This window comes from Echinops telfairi, unplaced genomic scaffold, assembly GCF_000313985.2.
Source record: "Echinops telfairi isolate 266 unplaced genomic scaffold, ASM31398v2 ScPeMD7_60;HRSCAF=208, whole genome shotgun sequence".
Lineage (NCBI taxonomy): Eukaryota > Metazoa > Chordata > Mammalia > Afrosoricida > Tenrecidae > Echinops > Echinops telfairi.
The window spans coordinates 31,029,878-31,048,508 of record NW_022103958.1 but is presented as its reverse complement, the minus strand read 5'-3'; the positions used below and the strand labels follow the sequence as shown (position 1 = coordinate 31,048,508).

The 18,631-nt window shown below is 42.3% G+C and overlaps 1 protein-coding gene across 2 annotated transcripts in view; it reads left to right on the top strand.

The window, feature by feature from the left end:
* The window catches only part of NELL1 (neural EGFL like 1), a 1,001,735-nt gene that overhangs the window by 488,856 nt on the left and 494,248 nt on the right, over window positions 1-18,631 (top strand). For both annotated transcript variants that reach the window (XM_004711602.2, XM_004711601.2), the window contains exon 13: window positions 5,010-5,135. In XM_004711602.2, the coding sequence (XP_004711659.2) occupies window positions 5,010-5,135 (126 nt within the window). The remainder of the gene's footprint in view (window positions 1-5,009; window positions 5,136-18,631) is intronic.

Genomic DNA, 18,631 nt, shown 5'->3' with positions numbered 1-18,631 from the left:
TCAGCTGGTGAATTTCTGTTCGTCTTTCAAATTGAAGCCAGAGTCATCCTCTTTGCGAGGCTTGTCAAGATAGGGTTCGTAGCCTGAAATAAAAATGACTTATTAGGACATCCTGTGAGGAAGGAAAGGCCGTTGGGTTTGACAGAGGAGCTGCTCTGAAACCAAGTCCTTCAGAAAGATCTTAAGTTGGGATGAAGGAGAATCAATTTTTACTGCAGTCTATCTACCCTTAGGATGGGGGCTCGACTATGGGGCAGACAGCTCTCCTCAGCCAACGGCAATGACTGCTGAAGGCTGTGAGCTGGGCCTCCTCCCAGAAGCTGGAGATGCATGCTGTTTAGTTCTGACGGAAGTTGAACCAGAAAACCAAACATGTTACCCATCTTGTCAACTCCAGCCTTTGAGGCCCCCGTACTGAGCAGTGAAGCAGAGAGTCCCATAAACAGAAGAAACAATGGGGTAGTAGAGGCCGAGAGTCCTGCTTACAGATAGGTGTTCTCATAGCATGCTTGAATGTTATTGGGAACGGCTGAATATGAATGAGCAAACTTGAGGATGTAGAAGAATGGAGAAAATTGGCAGATCAAAGTTCTGAAGAAGGCAGGTGGAGTTCTAGTGCACAAGTGGAGCAAGTCAACTTTACAACAGGAACAATGCCAAAAGATAAAGAAAAGAAGGGCATATTTGGTAATGGTAAGATGAGGTAGTTTTCTGCCTGTTTTTAATTTCCCAGTGAAATTACAAAAGATGGAATCAGCTGAGGATCTGGAAGAGGAGGAGGTACCGAAGTGATTTTGGAAACACAGGAAGTGAATTTAGTAGTAAACAGGATGAAGTGGCTGACGGTCCATTTGTGCTATGCAGTCAAAAAATGTACATCGATAGCAGTCAGCATAGTCTTGCTCCCTTCTTGTCCCATTCAGTGATTCAGGACAGGGACAAGGGCAATGGGGAAATTATTCATAAAGTAGAGGTTAATTAATAGACAATTATGATAGCTAAAATGTGACAGAGTATAAAGAGTGGAAGGGCAAGGAATGATGGGGCCGCAGGCACGTCAGCTGGTAAGGGAGAAGGGAGGACCTGAAGAGAGAGGTAGATCGATGACGTAATTGAGCATGATGATGGACACTGTGCTTCATTGTCCAGTATGGGGTCACTAGGGGTCAGAATTCAACTCAGTGGCAACAGGTGTGGTTTTCTGGTTGGACTCCCTTCAGAACCGAACAACATGCTTCCCCAGCTCAGCTAGTATACCCAGCTCATAGCCTTTAGCTGCCAGCCCTCCAGAGCAAGTGCCCTTTGCTGTAAAAAAGCTGTCTGCCCCCATCTCAAGGGTACCCTGTCGTAGAGACTGGTTCTCCGTCATCCCAACTTGAGATCTTTCTGAAGGACTATCTCAGGTTCAAAGTACTCCCTCTGTCCAATCCTGCTGTCTTCCCTTCCTCCCAGGTATTCATGCCTCTAACCAAGTCTCCAGCCACGGGATTCTGAGTGATGACTCTGATTAGTTGCATTTATCAGAGTATAACTGTGCTCAGTGGGAATGCCCAAGGCTGATTTTTGAGAAGTGGATAATCAGCCTCTGTTTGGTTTGTTTGTTCCCTTTTTCCAGGCACCTTTGGTGTACTAAAACTTACAACCTTTTGATTAGCAGCTGAAAACACGAATCATATGTACCACTCTGAAACTCCCATTCTCTGTACCTATTGTTATTCATAGCAACCTTATGGGGCAGAGGGGTATATGCCCCAAAGAAATTCCAAGGCTATACATGTTTATGAAATTAAACTGCCACATCTTTCTGCCATGGATCAGCTGTAAGGATGGTGGTGGTGGTGGACCACCAACCTTTCATTAGCCCCTGAGCTCTTTAACCACTCTATCACCGAGGCTCCTTCCCATTCCTGATAGAACTCTGTTTATCCATTTAGTATAAATTTCATACATAGCAGTGGAGGGGGGGGGGTCCTTGTACAGGAAGGTGGAGAGTCTCTGGGTCGAAGAACTCCAAAGTAACGGAGACCCTCAGAAGAGATGGCTTATTTCAATGGGTTCTGCCTTCTTCCTTTCCTTCCATTTTATTCTTTACTCCAGTCAGAAATTTACATGGTCACCCCCCAGTCTCCATAACCCCTTTGAATCCCCCACCCCTCACACCTCTGTGTACTAAAGTTAGTCTTGTCAGATCAAGGTCAGCTGCAAACTCTTTCCTGCCAAATCCAGTAGTCATTTCTCAGTCCATATCTTACTCAACTTCACAGCTGCAAGTAGCAAAATGAATCATTACTCCTTACCAGAGATATTGTGCTCCTTGACTTTCATACTGCCACCCTTCTGGGAAGTGAAATGAGTACATGACCCTGAAAAATGTCTCGTTAAAGAATTCTAATGCTCTGATTTCCAGAGAGATCTCCGTTTTCAACTAACCTTCATGCGCACCTACCATTCGGTCTCAAATTCCTGAGAGACTCGCTTCCATGCTTGATGTGGTCTTATCATATCGTTTTAAAATTCCAGTTTTGTGCTTTTATTATGCATTGTCTGGGATCATTTTTGGAAGCATACGGTATTGGGTGGCCAGAATGCTTTGTTGATTAACGGAGTAGTTTTACCAATTTCTCGTGGTGTGTTACTCACAGAGCGTTACTTGCTAACTGTGGGTCTTCCTCTCGGATCTTAGTTTTGCCTTAATAACGTGGATTTACAAGCTGTCAGACCTTTAGCACAGAAAAGACTCTGATGTTATTTCAGGATGGTTTACTAGGAAATAAACCAGCTCTCACAAATGACCCAACGATCGCCTCTCTGTATCAGATCCAGGTTGTTCATTCTGTTCAAGTAAATCGAGGCCCATTAGCCCACAAAAGCCTGCTAGCACCAATTAAGCAGATGTTTACTCCCTAAGAGGCTGCACAATTCACATAGTCTACAAAACTGTGACCAGTAACTGTGAGCCCAAACCCACTCCCATCAAGTCAACTCCAACTCATAACAACTCCATATATGTCTTCCAGGGATGTAAATCTTTATGGGAGCAGACAGCCTCTTCTTCTTGGTGTAGACCAACTGTTGGATTTGAACTTCTGATCTTGTGGTTATCAGCCCAATGCTTGGATGATAGTGCCACCAGGACTCTTTCTATGAGTCATCACCCAAACTCACTGCCATCAAATGGGTCAATTCTGACTCATAGTGACCCTATGGGACAGGAGAGAATGGTCCATCTGGGTTTCTAAGACTATAACTCTTTATGGGAGTAGAAAGCATTGTATTTCTACCTCTGTGAACCACAGATTACATTAAAACAAACAAACAAACAAACAAAAACCAACTCCGATAGTTAGAATACCTAGTTATGTCTGGCCTCTAGAGCTTTGTGACCCAGAAACTGTCCACATGGCTATAGAAAGACATTACATAGGGTCACTCCCCTCCCCTCCTTCTTCTCTTCCCTGGAATTTTCCAGTTTGAAACCACCAGTCACTCCTTGGGAGAAAAATGAGGCTTTCTACTCCTATAAGATTTGCAATCTCAGAATCCCACAGGCACTGCTCAACACTGTCCAAGAGTATCACCATGAGTCAGAATTGAACCAATGGTGGTGAGGGTTTTCTTCTTTCTTTTTAGTTTTGATCTATGGTGGGGGTTTCCTGCAGTTCTTGTGCCTGGAAGGCCTCCTACTATGCACAAGCCCCCCCCCCATCCAAGTAGCTTGTTCTGCAATGCAGCAAGATTATGGCTCTATCTTTCTCCTCGATCAGTCCTGAACTCACTCAACCTCATGACATACCAATCTACGGTTACGCTTAAAGTAATTGGGTGCATGGATTTTCCAGTGATTTTGGGAGTCATTTTTATCCTTAGAAACCCTTTGTTTCTGAAAGGGATTAGCCTGTCAACGAATACTTTAATGGTAACAGTAGTTGACTAATGATCCTTTTGAAGGTACTTTGATGCAGTGAATGAGAGATTGGTTTCTAGGGTCAACTCCTGCATCTAGCTTGTGCTAATTAGATAATTGGTGCCAGGTATTAATATCTAATGTCAATCTCCTTGATTGTGAAACAGGATCTAGTGGTCCGACCTTGTTCATGGAGCTGTAGGAGGATGAGCTTAGGTGTTGTAGTTGGAGATATGAAGCATTAGGTTGAGATCCGACCCTTACAAAAAGTGATGAAGATCCTGAGGCTCGGAGTGGCTGTCTGCCAGTCACAGACCTGTAATTAGTGGAACCAGAATTAGAAATCATTTTCTGTCTTGATTTCCCATATCTGCCACTGTCACTCTCGCCGTCACACATAAGCAGTCTGAGTAAAATGTCCAAAAGTCATTTTTGAGGCCGTAACCTCCAGGAAAGACCAAATTCTGTGCTTAATGAAAGCTGCAGGTTGTGCAATTTAATTGTTATCATGGAGGTCTGTGAGAAAGCTGGCTGCGCTCCGATCTCCGGCTCAAGCAAAGTAAGATCGTTCATTGAAACAGCACATTTGTTTCCTATCCCATGGGAGGCAGTCCCAGATCAATTGATGAGAAACATTCATTTTCATCAGACAACAGCTGCTCTATTCAGAGTACAACATGGGAGAAACGGACTACACCATCATTTTGCAACAGATGGATTAAAGCATGTTTTAGTATGACACATAGGCAGAGGGGGCCTGGTTACCCTTGATGTGGCTGTTAAAAATCATCCCATGTACAGTGGAGACACGATAAATATTCATTGGTATCAACTCAGTGGACACAGAACTCCTTGATTTGGGGTATTTCTATAGAGCATCCTTGGAGAGAAACATTTTAATGATGGGGTTAATCTTCGCCCTTCTTAGATTCTTAATGGTTGTCTCCGTATGCATTTTCTTAGAAATTCCTTAAGTTCTGGACAGTTAAATTCATACTTAAGCTTTTATGCTGGATGTCTTTTAGTGCTTCTAATTTCACTGTCAAGTGATTGCCCTCTGATTGTTTAATCATTTGACTACTATTGCTTCTCTTCTCTCTTTCAGATATCGATGAGTGTGCGGCTAAGATGCATTACTGTCATGCCAACACTGTCTGCGTCAACCTGCCTGGGTTGTATCGCTGTGACTGTGTTCCGGGGTACATTCGTGTGGATGACTTCTCTTGTACAGGTGGGCCTTAAGAAGTACTCTTGCTGGTCTAATTCATCCTTTCTCTGCACCCCATCTGTGATATTCACATTCAGCGCTTGGTGCACAATGTACTATTTTTACCTAAATAGTTCTCTTGCCTGATTTCACTTTCACCTTTTGAGAAAAAAATAATCTGCATAATTTTTCCCTACTCTGAACCCCTATATTCACTACAAGTCTGCAGGGGTCTGTGTTTGGAAATTGAAATACTGGTTGCCCATAGTAACACCGAGAATCTAGAGTATTAGCTCCCCAAATAGAAGCGTATCCATCTAGTTTCCTTTCATCATGATGAAGTGCTTTTGTGTGTCCGAAAGTGTACTTTTTTTCTCATTGGGAAGACAGGATTTCATTTAAAGAAGTGGCAGGAGAGCTTGGTGAGTAGAGATTGGGTAATATAAGAGCCAGGGGTTTTTCTTTCTATCATTGAATAAGTCACAGTAAACTGGGGTTCCAGGACCTGTGACCAGTGTTTCTGTGTGAGTCTTCTGGCTTTGTGGGGAATTCGGTTTGGAGACCCAGTGCACTTTCAATCATATATAACTTCATGGAGATGTAAACATTATACTAGCTAAGTGTGGTCAACAAAAATCAGGTCTTCTGTCTCTTGGATCTAATGTGTTTCAACACTCAGTCTGGAAACTTCAAGTACCCAACCCGCCCCCAACCAACACACACACAGTTCATTGAATGTAATATTTTACTCATGTTACCCTTTCCCCAATTCTGAATTTTACTCTCTGTCCTAAAGACATTGCCTGATAGAACCTAAACTCTTTGCTCAAAATAAATTACCACTGTTTTCTTAGTATAGGAAACCAAATGTACCACCATCAAAGTTCATTCTGATTCAGAACGACCCTCTAAGACAGACTAGAACTGCCTCTGTGGATTCCTGAGACTGTACAGTGAACCCTCGTTTATCGCGGTTAATCGGTTCTAGACCCTACTGTGATAAATGAAATTCCGCGAAGTAGGATTCCTTATTTGTAAATAAAATATTTTCATAGTTAGAGCATAGAGGACATGAAAAAACACCCTTTAGTCACCATTACACTCGTATTACCCAATTTATTAAACGAAAAAGGGAAAATACAGTAAAACATTTTGGACGTTACAATTATCATTTATTATTTATTATATTATTTATGGCATCTAGTTTACAGTATTACATATTTCACATACAGTATTATTATACATAGTTCTTACAAATACTGTAATCAATAGCCTATGAAATGACTTAAGGGATGTACTCTACAGGTGGGTCGCCGTCTTTTCACTCTGAAGGAGTGGGTGTAGGCAGTGGGTTTCTGGGTACACGTTTAAGAAACATTGTGATTGGCAGTTGCCGATGTTGATTCAAATGGCTAGGACAGACTCCGTTTTTACTATGAACTTATTCCGACTTGTCACGATGCGCTTTGCTTCCTTGTTGAAAGTGAAAGTAGCCGTAGCACGGATGTTTTTTTCCTCTTTACGGATGGAGCGAACGGAAGACTCATTCAAGTCGAAATGGCGTGCAACCTCCACGATTTTCTTGCCATCTTTGATCATATCCAAAAGTTTTACCTTTTCCTGGATGGTGAGCATCTTCCTCTGGCGCTTATTTTTATTGTCAGAAGGCTTAGAGGAAGCAGTTCGTTTAGGAGCCATCATAGGGCTTAGATAAAGTTTCTTAAAAATCGCAAACAATTACAGTACACTGTACAAAAGCAAAAATGCATCTGATACATAGCTCCAATACGTAGCAATGCAGACAGAAGCGTGTACAGTATGAGCCAATCAGTGGCAGTAATGACAGCATGCGCTGTTACACTGAAACCGCGATAGAGTGAAGCCGCGGAAGTCAAAGCGCGAAGTGGCGAGGGTTCACTGTACCTCTTTCCACATGTAGAAAGCCTCATCTTTCTCCTGTGTAGCAATTGGTGGTTTCAAACTGCTGACCTCGTGCTTAGCATCCCAGAGCTTAAGCACTGCATCACGAGGGCTCCCTTGTCTCAGCATAGTTCATTCTTAGTGACCTTTTCACTAAGGGAAAGAAGTGGCACAACTGAAAGGAAACGTGTGGCTGTCAGATACCATCACGTGAATTCTCTTGGCCACCGCACGTGTGCACAAACAGAACTACTCCCTAGTGTTTCCGAGGCTGTAACCTCTGGGAAGCAAACCACCAGCACTATCTTGCTAGACAAATGAGGAGGTTCAAACCACCAGCCTTTTGCTTGGCAATACAATACTGTTTTCACCACCACGGGACTCCTCACAAAACATGGTAAGCAGCCCAGATACCTTTACGATTCATTGTTGTATATTAATAAGTTCTTATGCTTCAGATATGGTGCCAGAAATTTCAGATCCATAGTTTCTGAGGGCCACCGAAGGTCAGAGCCTTTTTAAATCTACTTTTTCGTATTATAATTAAAATCCTAAGGAGCAAGAAAAAAGTTACATACTCCCTGCTGTTGAGTCGGTGCTGGGAATGCTAGAGGACCGCAGAGCTGTTCTCCGTTCTCGGATGAGATGAAAGGTTGCAGTGCCCTAAGCGCTGCTCTGGACCTTCCTCAGCTTAGCTGGATATTCTTTTTAGATGTCTTCATTCAGTCTTACAACTTTGACTCTATCTCTTTGTCCGTGGCCGCTACATGTACATCTACAGCTTTGCTCTTTCTCCTGAGCCTTTCCACCCCCCTTCAGGTATTTAACTTAAGATTTCTTACATAGCTGTTTAGTGGGAATTTCATACCTCCCATAAGACAGAATTCATGTTTTCTCTTCATTTCTGTAAGCCTCTTGTTAAACTTTTCCTCATCCCAAGAAATGAAAAGAAGCCGGAATCCCTGGGGATTATTCTTGATTCTGTTCCTTTCTTTGCCCATCTACTTTCAGTCCATTAACCAGTTTTGTTGACTGTACCTGACACACACTGTCCAACTCGATCCCCTTCTGCCCGACCATTTACTATCATCCCAGTAAACTTCTAAAGTCACCACCACACTGGACTTCCTGCTTTCAATCTGTTCCATCATAACCCATTCGTGTGGCAGCTTAGAGCAGTGGAATGAAGGCAATGTCTAATATTGATTGTGGTGATGATTGTACACCTCTTCTTAATAGGACTGAACTATTGATTAGTATAGTTTATGAGATATATGCCACCTATCAATTGAAAAAATAGAAATCCTATGAACCTCCTTAAGAGCCTCATGTGGTTTCCCATGATCCATAGTCCTTATTTTGACACACTCTCGTTTATGATGGTTTTCGTCCTACCCCTCTGACTGACTCTGTACCATCTCTCTCCCTGCGCTGTTATATAGCAGTCATCTGACCTTTTGTTTGTTTCTCCCCATTCGACATGGACCTTTGGGTGAGCTGTGGTACAATTTGGGGAATGTTTTTTCTTTTGATTTTTGTACAGTTGGCTTCTTGTTGTCATTCAGATGGCTGCTTAGAAATCATCAACTCAGACAAAACTCAGACATCAACTCTGATCAATATATAGTCTCTTTTTTCCTCTCTGTCATCACCTCATTTTAACTTTCAGAATATTACATCAGCTTCTGGAATTTTTCTCATTTATACATGAATTTTTACTTGTTTCCTTCTATTGTAATGTAAAGCCTGAGAGCAGGAACTTTTTTCTTTTCTTCAGTACTGTATTTGAGTGTTTTGAATATTGTCTGGATCAGAGTGGTGATCAACAAATACCTCTTAGGTGAAAAAGATATATATATATATGTATACTGAGCATAGGCAAATTACTTTTTTGAACCTCATTCATAAAATATTAGTTACATATGCCAAACTTCAGATTATATATAGGGATCAAAAAACATATGTGACAAATATTTAGCTTGGTACTTTTTTTTCAATCATTTTATTGGCAGCTCGTATAATTCTTATCACAATCCATACATACATCCATTGTGTCAAGCAAATTTGTACATTTGTTGCCATCATCATTCTTAAAGCATTTGCTTTCTATTTGAGCCCTTAATATCAGCTCCTCACTCCCCCCTCCCTAATTCATAAATTATTATTATTTTGTCATATCTTACACTGTCTGACGTCTCCCTTCACACACTTTTCTGTTGTCCATCCCCTAGGGAGGTGGCTATATGTAGATCCTTGTAATCAGTTCCCCCTTTCTACCCCACCTTCCCTCCACCCTTCAGGCATCTCCACTCTCACCACTGGTCCTGAAGGGGTCATCTTCCCTGGATTCCCTGTGTTTTCACTTGTTATCTGTACCAATGTACGTCATCTGGTCTAACCAGATTTGTAAGGTAGACTTGGGATCATGATAGTGGGGAGAGGAAGTACTTAAGAAATAGAGGAAAGTTATATGTTTCATCGTTGCTACCCTGCACCCTGACTGGCTCCTCTCCTCCCCGCAACCCTTCAGTAAGGGGTTGTCCAGTTGCCTACAGATGGGCTTTGGGTCTCTACTCTGAGCTCACCCTCATTTACAATGATATGATTATTTGTTCTTTGATGCCTGATACCTGATCCCTTCGACACCTCGTGTTCACACAGGCTGGTGTGCTACTTCTCTGTGGGCTTTGTTGCTTCTGAGCTAGATGGCCACTTGTTTATCTTCAAGCCTTTAAGACCCCAGATACTATATATCCCCGCTCCGAACAGCCAATGCACAGAGTGGACCATATGGCTGATCCCACTATTAGACACACTGTCCCTCACTGACCCATGGCCATAAGGGGGACAACACTGGAGACTCAGTGTCGGGACTGGCCCAGACTGACCCTGCGACACCGAGGCAAAACTCTAAAGGCTTGTGACAGAGCAATGGGGGGAGCAGAGCAGGGAGCTCCTGAGGAAGTACAAAGGACAGACTCTGGGGCCAGAGCGTGGCACCCCATCTGACTTGACTGGAGGACATGCCTAGAGTTCAAAAATCAGACCTCCTCCCTGGGGGACAGACAACCGAAAAGTGGATGAAGGGAGACGTCGGACAGGGCAAGATATGACAAAATACCAATTTATAAACTATCAAGGGCTCATGTGGGAGGGGAGAGCGGGGAGGGAGGGGAAAAATGAGGACCTAATGTCGGGGGTTTAAATGGAGAGAAAATGTTTTGAGAAATGATGTACAAATACGCTTTACACAATTGATGTGTGTATGGATTGGGATAACAGTTGTATGAGCCCCTAATAAAATGTTAAAAAAAATAAAATAAAATAAAATAAAAGGAAAAAAAAAATCAGACCTCGATCTATTTACAGGTTTTTCTTTCTTTTTCTTTTTAAATTAATTTAATCTTTTTTAAATTTTATTTGTGATTATTTTTATTGTTACAGAATTAAACAGAATGTCTCTAATTGACAGCACATATTTCCCTAATGTAATCTTTTATGGGTCAATGGTTTTCTTTTTTGTTGTCATCGTTGTGTTCTCATTTGTCTGTCACCTTGTCTTGCTATTCCTTGATTTTTGGTGCATATTATTATCTCTACAGATCTATCTAGATAAGATAGGCTGGATGAATAGTGTGGAGGAGAAAACAATGGGACCGATGGTTCTGGGGGGACATGGGAGAGGGGCCGGGAGGGGTAAGGAGGTGATGTTGACCAACCCAGGGACAGGGGAGCAACAAGTGATCCAAAATTAGTGGCAAGGAGGGTGTGAGAGGTCTGGTACGGATTCAGCAAGGGCAAAGGAGAGAAACTACTGAAACCCAAATGAAGGCTGAGCATGGCAGTGGGACAAGAGGAAAGTAAAAGGCAATAGAGGAAAGAACTAGGAGACAAAGGGTATCTATAGAGGTCTAAATATAGGCATGTACCTATGAAAATATATTTATATAGGATGGTGGAGAAATAGATCTACGTGCATATATTTATAGGTTTAGTATTAAGGCAGCAGATGGGCATTGGACCTCCATTCAAGTACTTACTCAACACAAGAACACATTGTTCTATTAAATTGGCATTCCATGATGCACACCTTCCCGACATGATCGCTGTAGATAAACATGTGCATAATCAAGTGTGGTGAAGAAAGTTGATGGTGCCTGGCTATCAAAAGATATAGTGTCTGGGGTCTTAAAAAGTTGCAGATAAACAAGCAGCCATCTAGCTCAGAAGCATCAAAGCCCACATGGAAGAAGCACACCAGCCTGTGTGACCACGAGGTATAGAAGGGACCAGGTATCAGATATAAAAGAACAAAAAAATCATATCAGTGGGTGCCCACCTTCCCGATATGATCACTGAAGACAAATATATGCATAAGCAAATGTGGTGAAGAAAGCTGATGGTGCCCGTCTAACAAAAGATATAATATCTGGGATCTTAGCTTGGTACTTTTATGAGTCAGGATACAGTATTTTCTATAACTATCTGAAATTTGAGTCCCTGAAACTTGCAGAGTTTTAATTCTTGTATAATATATATTTTATGGTGATCACTGGTTAACAGGGGGCTTTGTTGTTGATAATCACCTGGGGAATACTAGCTGATGGAAGAGCCAGTATCTTCAACATTGTCAGACATGAAGGTGATGGGGAAAAGAGAGCCTGGAGGGTCTTGGCATTGCCTTTGGTTTTGACCTGGATGTGATACATATCACAGCCACACATAACACATTGATTGGAATCAGTCACCAATCCTCATTCAACTCAGATAAAGAAATGAAGTTCTTCATATCTAGAATAGTAGTTAAACAGAAATACTTGGTGTGTGGTATTAATGAAGAATGTAGCTGTTATTAATCCCCCCCAAACCACAAAAAGATATGTTAAAGTCTTAACTACCAAACCTCCAAACCCATTGCCATTCAATCAATTCTAACTTATAGAATTGTCATTCTGTAAGTCATTTAGTCAATTCTTACTCATTGTAGACCCTCTAGATTAAAACTGCCCCATAGCATTTCTGAAGGTGTAATCTTTGTGGAATCAGAATGACATGCCTTTCTCCTGCAGAACATTCAAACTGCTCACCGTCTGCTCAGTAGAGGAGTGTTTGAGCCACTACAGTATCAGGGCTCCTTGTCTTAACTCCCTGCACCTGTGAAGGTGACCATACATGGAAATACAGTCTCTGAAGATGTTGCTACAGCGTCTCATACTTGAGTAGACAGGTCCCCGATCCAACATAAGTGATGTCCCACTTAGAAAGAAGATACTCAGAGAACAAAGCCCTGAACACCGAGATTGGAAGGATGCTCTCACAGCTCTAGGAATGTCTGGGCCACAAGCACCTTGGGGAGACAAGGAAGGCTCTTCTAGTGCCTCCAGCGAGCATGGTTCTGCAGGTACCCTGCATGGGACCTCTATGACCCAAACTGTGAGAGAATTCATTTTCATTATGTCAAGCCTACCAGTTTCTGGTGCGTTGTGACAGTAGCCCTAGAAAACAAATACAACAACTAACACTGAACAAACTCTCATTTGGTTTCTTTTGCTATTAGTATCTATTGGTTAAGAAAAACCTTCTTCTTTTTTTTAACAGCAGGTCGCAATGTAATGGGAGAGAGTATCTCAGAAAATAATCATACTATTAAGCACGGTATATTGTGTTCTGTACGTTCCTTGGTGGTACAAATGCTGCTCAGTTAAAATGTTGGGAGTTTGAGGCCAACCTTAGATTTCTTGGTAGAAAGGCTTGATGATTTGTTTTCAAAAGGTCACAGCCATTAAAAACCATACGGGGCACAGTTGTACTCTACAACATGAGCTAGAATTGACTGTAGGGCAACTGGTTGGTGTTGCTGGTTTAATTAATTGCCACCGTGAAAGCAAAATAAGAAGGACCTATGATTACCACCATGGAATGCATGGAAGGTTTCTTGCTAGCAAGTGAGGATATTGCAGCTTGTTTTACCAAGACCTGTGAGCATGAAGTGACTGGAGTGGGTTGGAAGTTTACAGAGGGAATATGGAATGGAAAGGGGATTCCTGCCACACGGACAAGGACCGGAGGCTGCCTGCCTCGGGGGAGCCAATCAGTGAGACACGTGTGGGGGAAAGGGTGAGAACTTTGTTGAATGTGATATTCAAGGAGACAGCATTGGTACTTTCCAACATACAACCATCTCCCCAAACAGAAAAAGGAAGGGATTAAAAAAAATGGTTAGCAAAGGAGGGAATCTGAATAAAGAATAGTCATACTATTTTAACTAAGCCACAGGATAATCAGTAAATACCCTGTTTTCTTTCTTGTCCTGTTTTCTGCTGTCCTGGTCAGTAGTTGTCAAACTTTGGGTGGTGGCAGTACAGTGGAATAATATCTCTCGGTTTCCTTGGGACTCAACAGAATCCGTTTCAGCCCAGTTACTCTTTAGCAAGCATTCCTGTTCTCCTGGTGTAGATTTACAAATGAATCATTTGTTCCAAATTAATTTACTAAAGAAACTATAGCAGAGTAAAATTAGCTTATAACTTTCCCACTTATTTTTTTATGAAGCTGTTAAATTCACTTTTTACTTAAACTGTTTCGATAAAAGTTACCTTAAACTTCCTGAAGAAAACAGCAAAGCAAAGCTAATTCACCACAAACTTAACTATAAACAAAAGCTGGGCTACAAAGATAAGCCAACTGCACGGAGCTCCAGAAGTTCACAAAACCCAATGTGATATCAAGAGGTGAACTATGCAGCAAGTGCTCCCCTGAAGGTCACATCTCCTCTCAGCAAGAGTCAAGGACCTTCATTAGAGACCTTCATGATAGACCCAAGTCTCCGAAACTCTGACAATAATCTTGGTGTCCTGAAAATAAGCCTGGCTGGCTGACTATTGTGACCCTTACTTTCTAAACTAGAGCAGTCTCCTTCTCTGATCTGTGCCTCTGCTTGTCAGAGGAGACTTCTTGCTCCAAGGTGATTATGTGATAAACGAGTTGTATAATAGATGTCTGCCACTGTAAGGGGTCTTTTCAAATGTTTCATATCCAGAGGACAATGTCCTGGGAGGAATTGACAGGCCTAAAGGTGTCCTTTGTTTGCTCTGAGTCCCTGATCTAGCAGTTCTTGTTAGTGACATTCCCTATTTCCAAAGATCTTCTGGTCTCTCTCCCAAATCAATTTGCAACTACTGCCTTGGTTCACATGATTGGCTTCATCTATCAAGGTCATTTCTTCCCTCCCCCTTTCTGTGCTTCACTGTGTCACACAGCCTAACCTTTTTAGATGTCAGTAGTCATCCTGGAAAGCTTCATTTGACCAAAATTAATGAGCCTGGAGTTAAAACAGATATGTCAACACTGGAGACTCATTGATTTATTGAATGATTCCGTCATTATTTTTTCATTCAAATATCAGATACATAATTCGTGTCCCTCATGAGAGTTAACGGAGATGAGTGAAAACTCCATTTCTATGCCCAGGGTAATGATGCAGTGTCTTCAATGCGAAAACTCAAGGATTCTTTCATCATCAAACATGCTCCAATGGTGGCCAAATGAATCTCCCCTGTGGTAGTCGCCTAATCTGGTGTCCATTTAAGGATTAAGAGTGTAGGGGTGGAGTCTAGGCTGTCAATCTGGAGATAGCCAATGAGACTTCTGTGTGGGCCTGGCCTTCTCCTGAGTATTCTAGGAAATCTGGGAATTCCTCCTTGGAGGCGGAAGCCACTTCTCTCTCTGAGCTACTCCCTTGGAGACTCTCTACTGACAAGGCAGACTTCCTGCGAGGCATCCCTGAGGAGATGCCACATGGACCTACCCTGATGCAACCCTGGGAACTGGAATGGCCATGTGGAAAACCTGCCAGTGCTGAGATGCTTCTACCACCACTGACTTTGTAGCCACTGGCCTGTGATTGTTCTGCATTTGGCATCATTGCATGTGTTTTTTGAGTCTTAAGAGGACTTTATGGATTGCTGTTGGACATATGGGCTAATCTTGGACATATGACTTTGGACTGGACTGGGCTGGGATGTTTTCTCAATGTTCAATTGGTCTTGTATCTAAACCTCTCCCTTATATACATATGCATGTTTATGAATTTGTTTCTCTAGTCTACCCAGACTCAAACACCCCTCAAAGTTGCCCTAGAATTTAGATGTAGGTGGTGTGTTTCAACCCATGTAGTTGTTGTTTCTTGAACAGACTTCAAAGAAGGATCCCCAGATAGCCCTTCCTAATCCTTGTCTTCCAAGAACAGGCCTTTCGGAAGACTGCTTCTCAGACAGAGATGCTAAACCTGATGTTTTGGAGGAAAAACTCAAACTCACTGTCATCGAGTTGATTCTAACTCCTGGTGACCCTCTAGGTCAGGGTAGAACTGCCCCCGTGGGTTTCTGAGAGGGTCACTCTTTCCAGGAGTAGAAAGGCTCTTCTTTCTCCCGCAGAGAGGCTGGTGCTTGTAAATTCCAGACTGCGTGGTTCGCAGCCCGGCACACAACCACTAAGCCACCAGGACCCCTTTAGCTAAGCGTGATACCGGAGGGAAAAGGCGATATGCCCAAAGCACAAGACTTTAACTTTTCTTCATTTTATGACCCCCTAGTTGAACAGGAGGGGAAAAGCAACGCAAAACATGTCTTGGGAGCTAAGAGCGCTCAGAGGGTTTAGCATGAAGAAGAGTATTTAGAAATTAAAGGTGTGTAAACACTTAATGATTTCCTCCTTGGCTGGATTCTCTCTCTCCATTTTTTTTTCTTGAAAAATCACCCTTGACCTTTGAAAGGGTGAAATGTAGAACATTCGGCCGGTCTTTGACACCAGCAACTTGGGTCTTGGGATTGTGTGAGTCACAGTCATTTGCTCTTGGGTAAGAGATCCCTTGATTGCCTTCGCTCTTTTGTGAATTTTGAAATTTTGGAGTTTAATCCATTTGTTTGTTTTTTGAGGGAATGATTTTTCTCCCCAACGCTCTCTTGCATTTTTTGAATCATGCAAGGCTTGATTTATTGGACCTTGAGTTTCATTTATCTCCGGTTAAACTCTCCATGTTTAGGCGTTTGATAAGATGTTACCATTAGACATGCAGGCAGCTTTGAAGAGGGGTGTTGGTGATTTACAACAAAAGCATGCAGCAATAACACAGGTGCTTGACAGGAACGGCTAAGCATCCATTTTCATGCCAAAAAATTCCCATGAAGGTAAGAAATAAAGGGCCCCAAAGATAACAAATGTCCCAAGTGATTTCCATTACCTTGCTAAAAGCATTTTTATTTTCTTGATATTGGCATGGAAGAAACCTCAAAGGAAGTACACGGTTGAAATGTTCTGCACAAGCTTAGTTAAAGAATTAGATATAAGAGTCAATTCATTTAATGACTTAAATTAAGTGCCCAATAATGAAAAGAGGTTAGGCAATTGTTTAAGTGCCTTGGGAGTACAAGTAGGCTATTAATTTTTTTTTAGGCTGGTTTTCTGGAAAAATACTTTCTTTCCAGGGTTGAAGAAGCATAGAACAATTTACAAACTCAAGATGCCAAATACATTCTTATTGAGCAGAGCTATATACAAAATGAATTGAAGTAGAATATTTCCAACTTTTTAGAATAAAGTAGTGACTAACCCACCATTTATCCTTAGCTTCAGAATACCATGTGTGTGAGAAATAAATGCATGTGCTTGCTTTGGGGCATGTTCAGCCGTACTTTTGGCTGGCTAGCGGCGTCAGGACTCCTGTTACTCAACCCTCTGCGCAGTAGAGGTAATTTAGCGCTAAGAATAAAACTGGGGAAACAGGCCTATAGACTAATGCTGTTTTGCAAAATGTTCTCTCAAATGCATTAGAATGTGAAACCACGTGCTCCTTATCAAAGCTACCAGAAACCATGCATTGATTTGGAGTTTACTTAGTTCATTTTGATTTATTACTTTTATTGCTATTGATTTTTAAATTTTGTTCAATAGAATGAGAACAGTGAATACAGGACATGTCCCTTTAAGATATTTTAAGCCCACTTAAAAATGTTGGTGAGGATTATAAGATCTATATAGTTAGCATATTTAGTAACTTCCAAACTACCCTCCCTCATAGTGACCTTGTCCAGGGTTTCTAAGGCTGTACATATTTATGGAAGCTGGAGAGCCGAATCTTTCTCTAACTTACCAATACCCACCAGCTCTTTACACTTAGGAACCGAAAGAAGCTCACCGTCATCAAGCGGTTCCCAACTCATAGCAACCCTGTAGGACGAAGTGCAACTGCCCCTGTGGGTCCCTAGTCTAAACATCTTTATGGGACTAGAATGCCTTATCTGGCGCCTGGCGGGGCTAACTGCTGACCAAGCCAAGACAGTATCACTCCCTCACCACCAGCAGTGGTGTTAAAATAACCAGACAGCCCTGGTGGTGTAAATGGGTCAGCAGCTCTGAAGGGAAAGATGAGGTTTCTGCTCTCATCACGATGTGCAAGCTTGGAGCCCCACAGGGGAAGTTCTCCTCTGTCCACAGGGTTCTGTGAGTCAGGATTGACTCAGTGGCAGTGAGGAGGGAGTGACAAAACGATATTTGGTTGTGATTTATTTTGCTGCGATTGGTGGGTTTTTCCCTTTTCCTTCTCCTACTTTAATTATTTCTACTACTTGTCTGTTAGTTTGTCATACCGTGATGGCTTGTGTGTTACCGTAATGCTGGAAGCTATGTCACAGCTTGGCAAAGTGAGGCAGCAAAAAAGGGGAGACCCTGAACAAGTTCATGTGATTCGGTGGCTGCAACAAAGTACTGGGCTCACACAGAACAATTTTGAGAATGGTCCAGGACCAGATACTGTTTCATTCTGTTGTACATAGGGTTGCTATGGGTCGGAAAGGACTTGACAGTGCATAACAACAATTTAAATATCTGGGGACAATTGTGGGACAAAAACTCATGGAACGTGTTGTTGTTTTTTTCAAGCCAACTTTAGTTCTCTTTGTATTGTCGATGGAAAGGAGCCCTATTGATGCAGGGGTTAAAGTGCTCAGCTTTGCTTCCAAGTGGTCCATCGTTTAAACCTACCAGGAAAGATGTGCCATTCTGCTTCCCTAAACATTTGCCGCCTTGGGAACCCTCGGGGTCCCTCTCCTTCACCCTGCAGGGTTGCTGTGAATTAGAATTGACTGGACAGCAATGGGTTTGGTGTTTCATCAGAAGTGGAAAATCCAAACACCAAACATTTAGTGCATTCAGTGACCAAACTCGCACTGCCATCCCATCGTCCTGATTCACAGTGACTCCCTTTGGGTTCCAGGACTGGAGTGGAAAGTCCGGCCTTTCTCCTGAGGCGCTGCTGGTGGTTTCAAACTGCCGACCCTGAGGATCGCAGCCAAATTCATAATCACTACACAACCAGGTCTCCTGCATTTAGTAACAATTTAGTAACCATGGTGGTAAAATACTGCTAAGGCTTCTTAAAGTCAGCAAACATAAAGGAAGTACATTAGTCCAGGTTCTGTAGAGAAGCAAAGGCGGCAAAGCTTATACATGCATGTATGAAGGTGATATGCATGTATGAAGGTGGTATGCATGTATGAAGGTGGTATGCATGTATGAAGGTGGTATGCATGTATGAAGGTGAT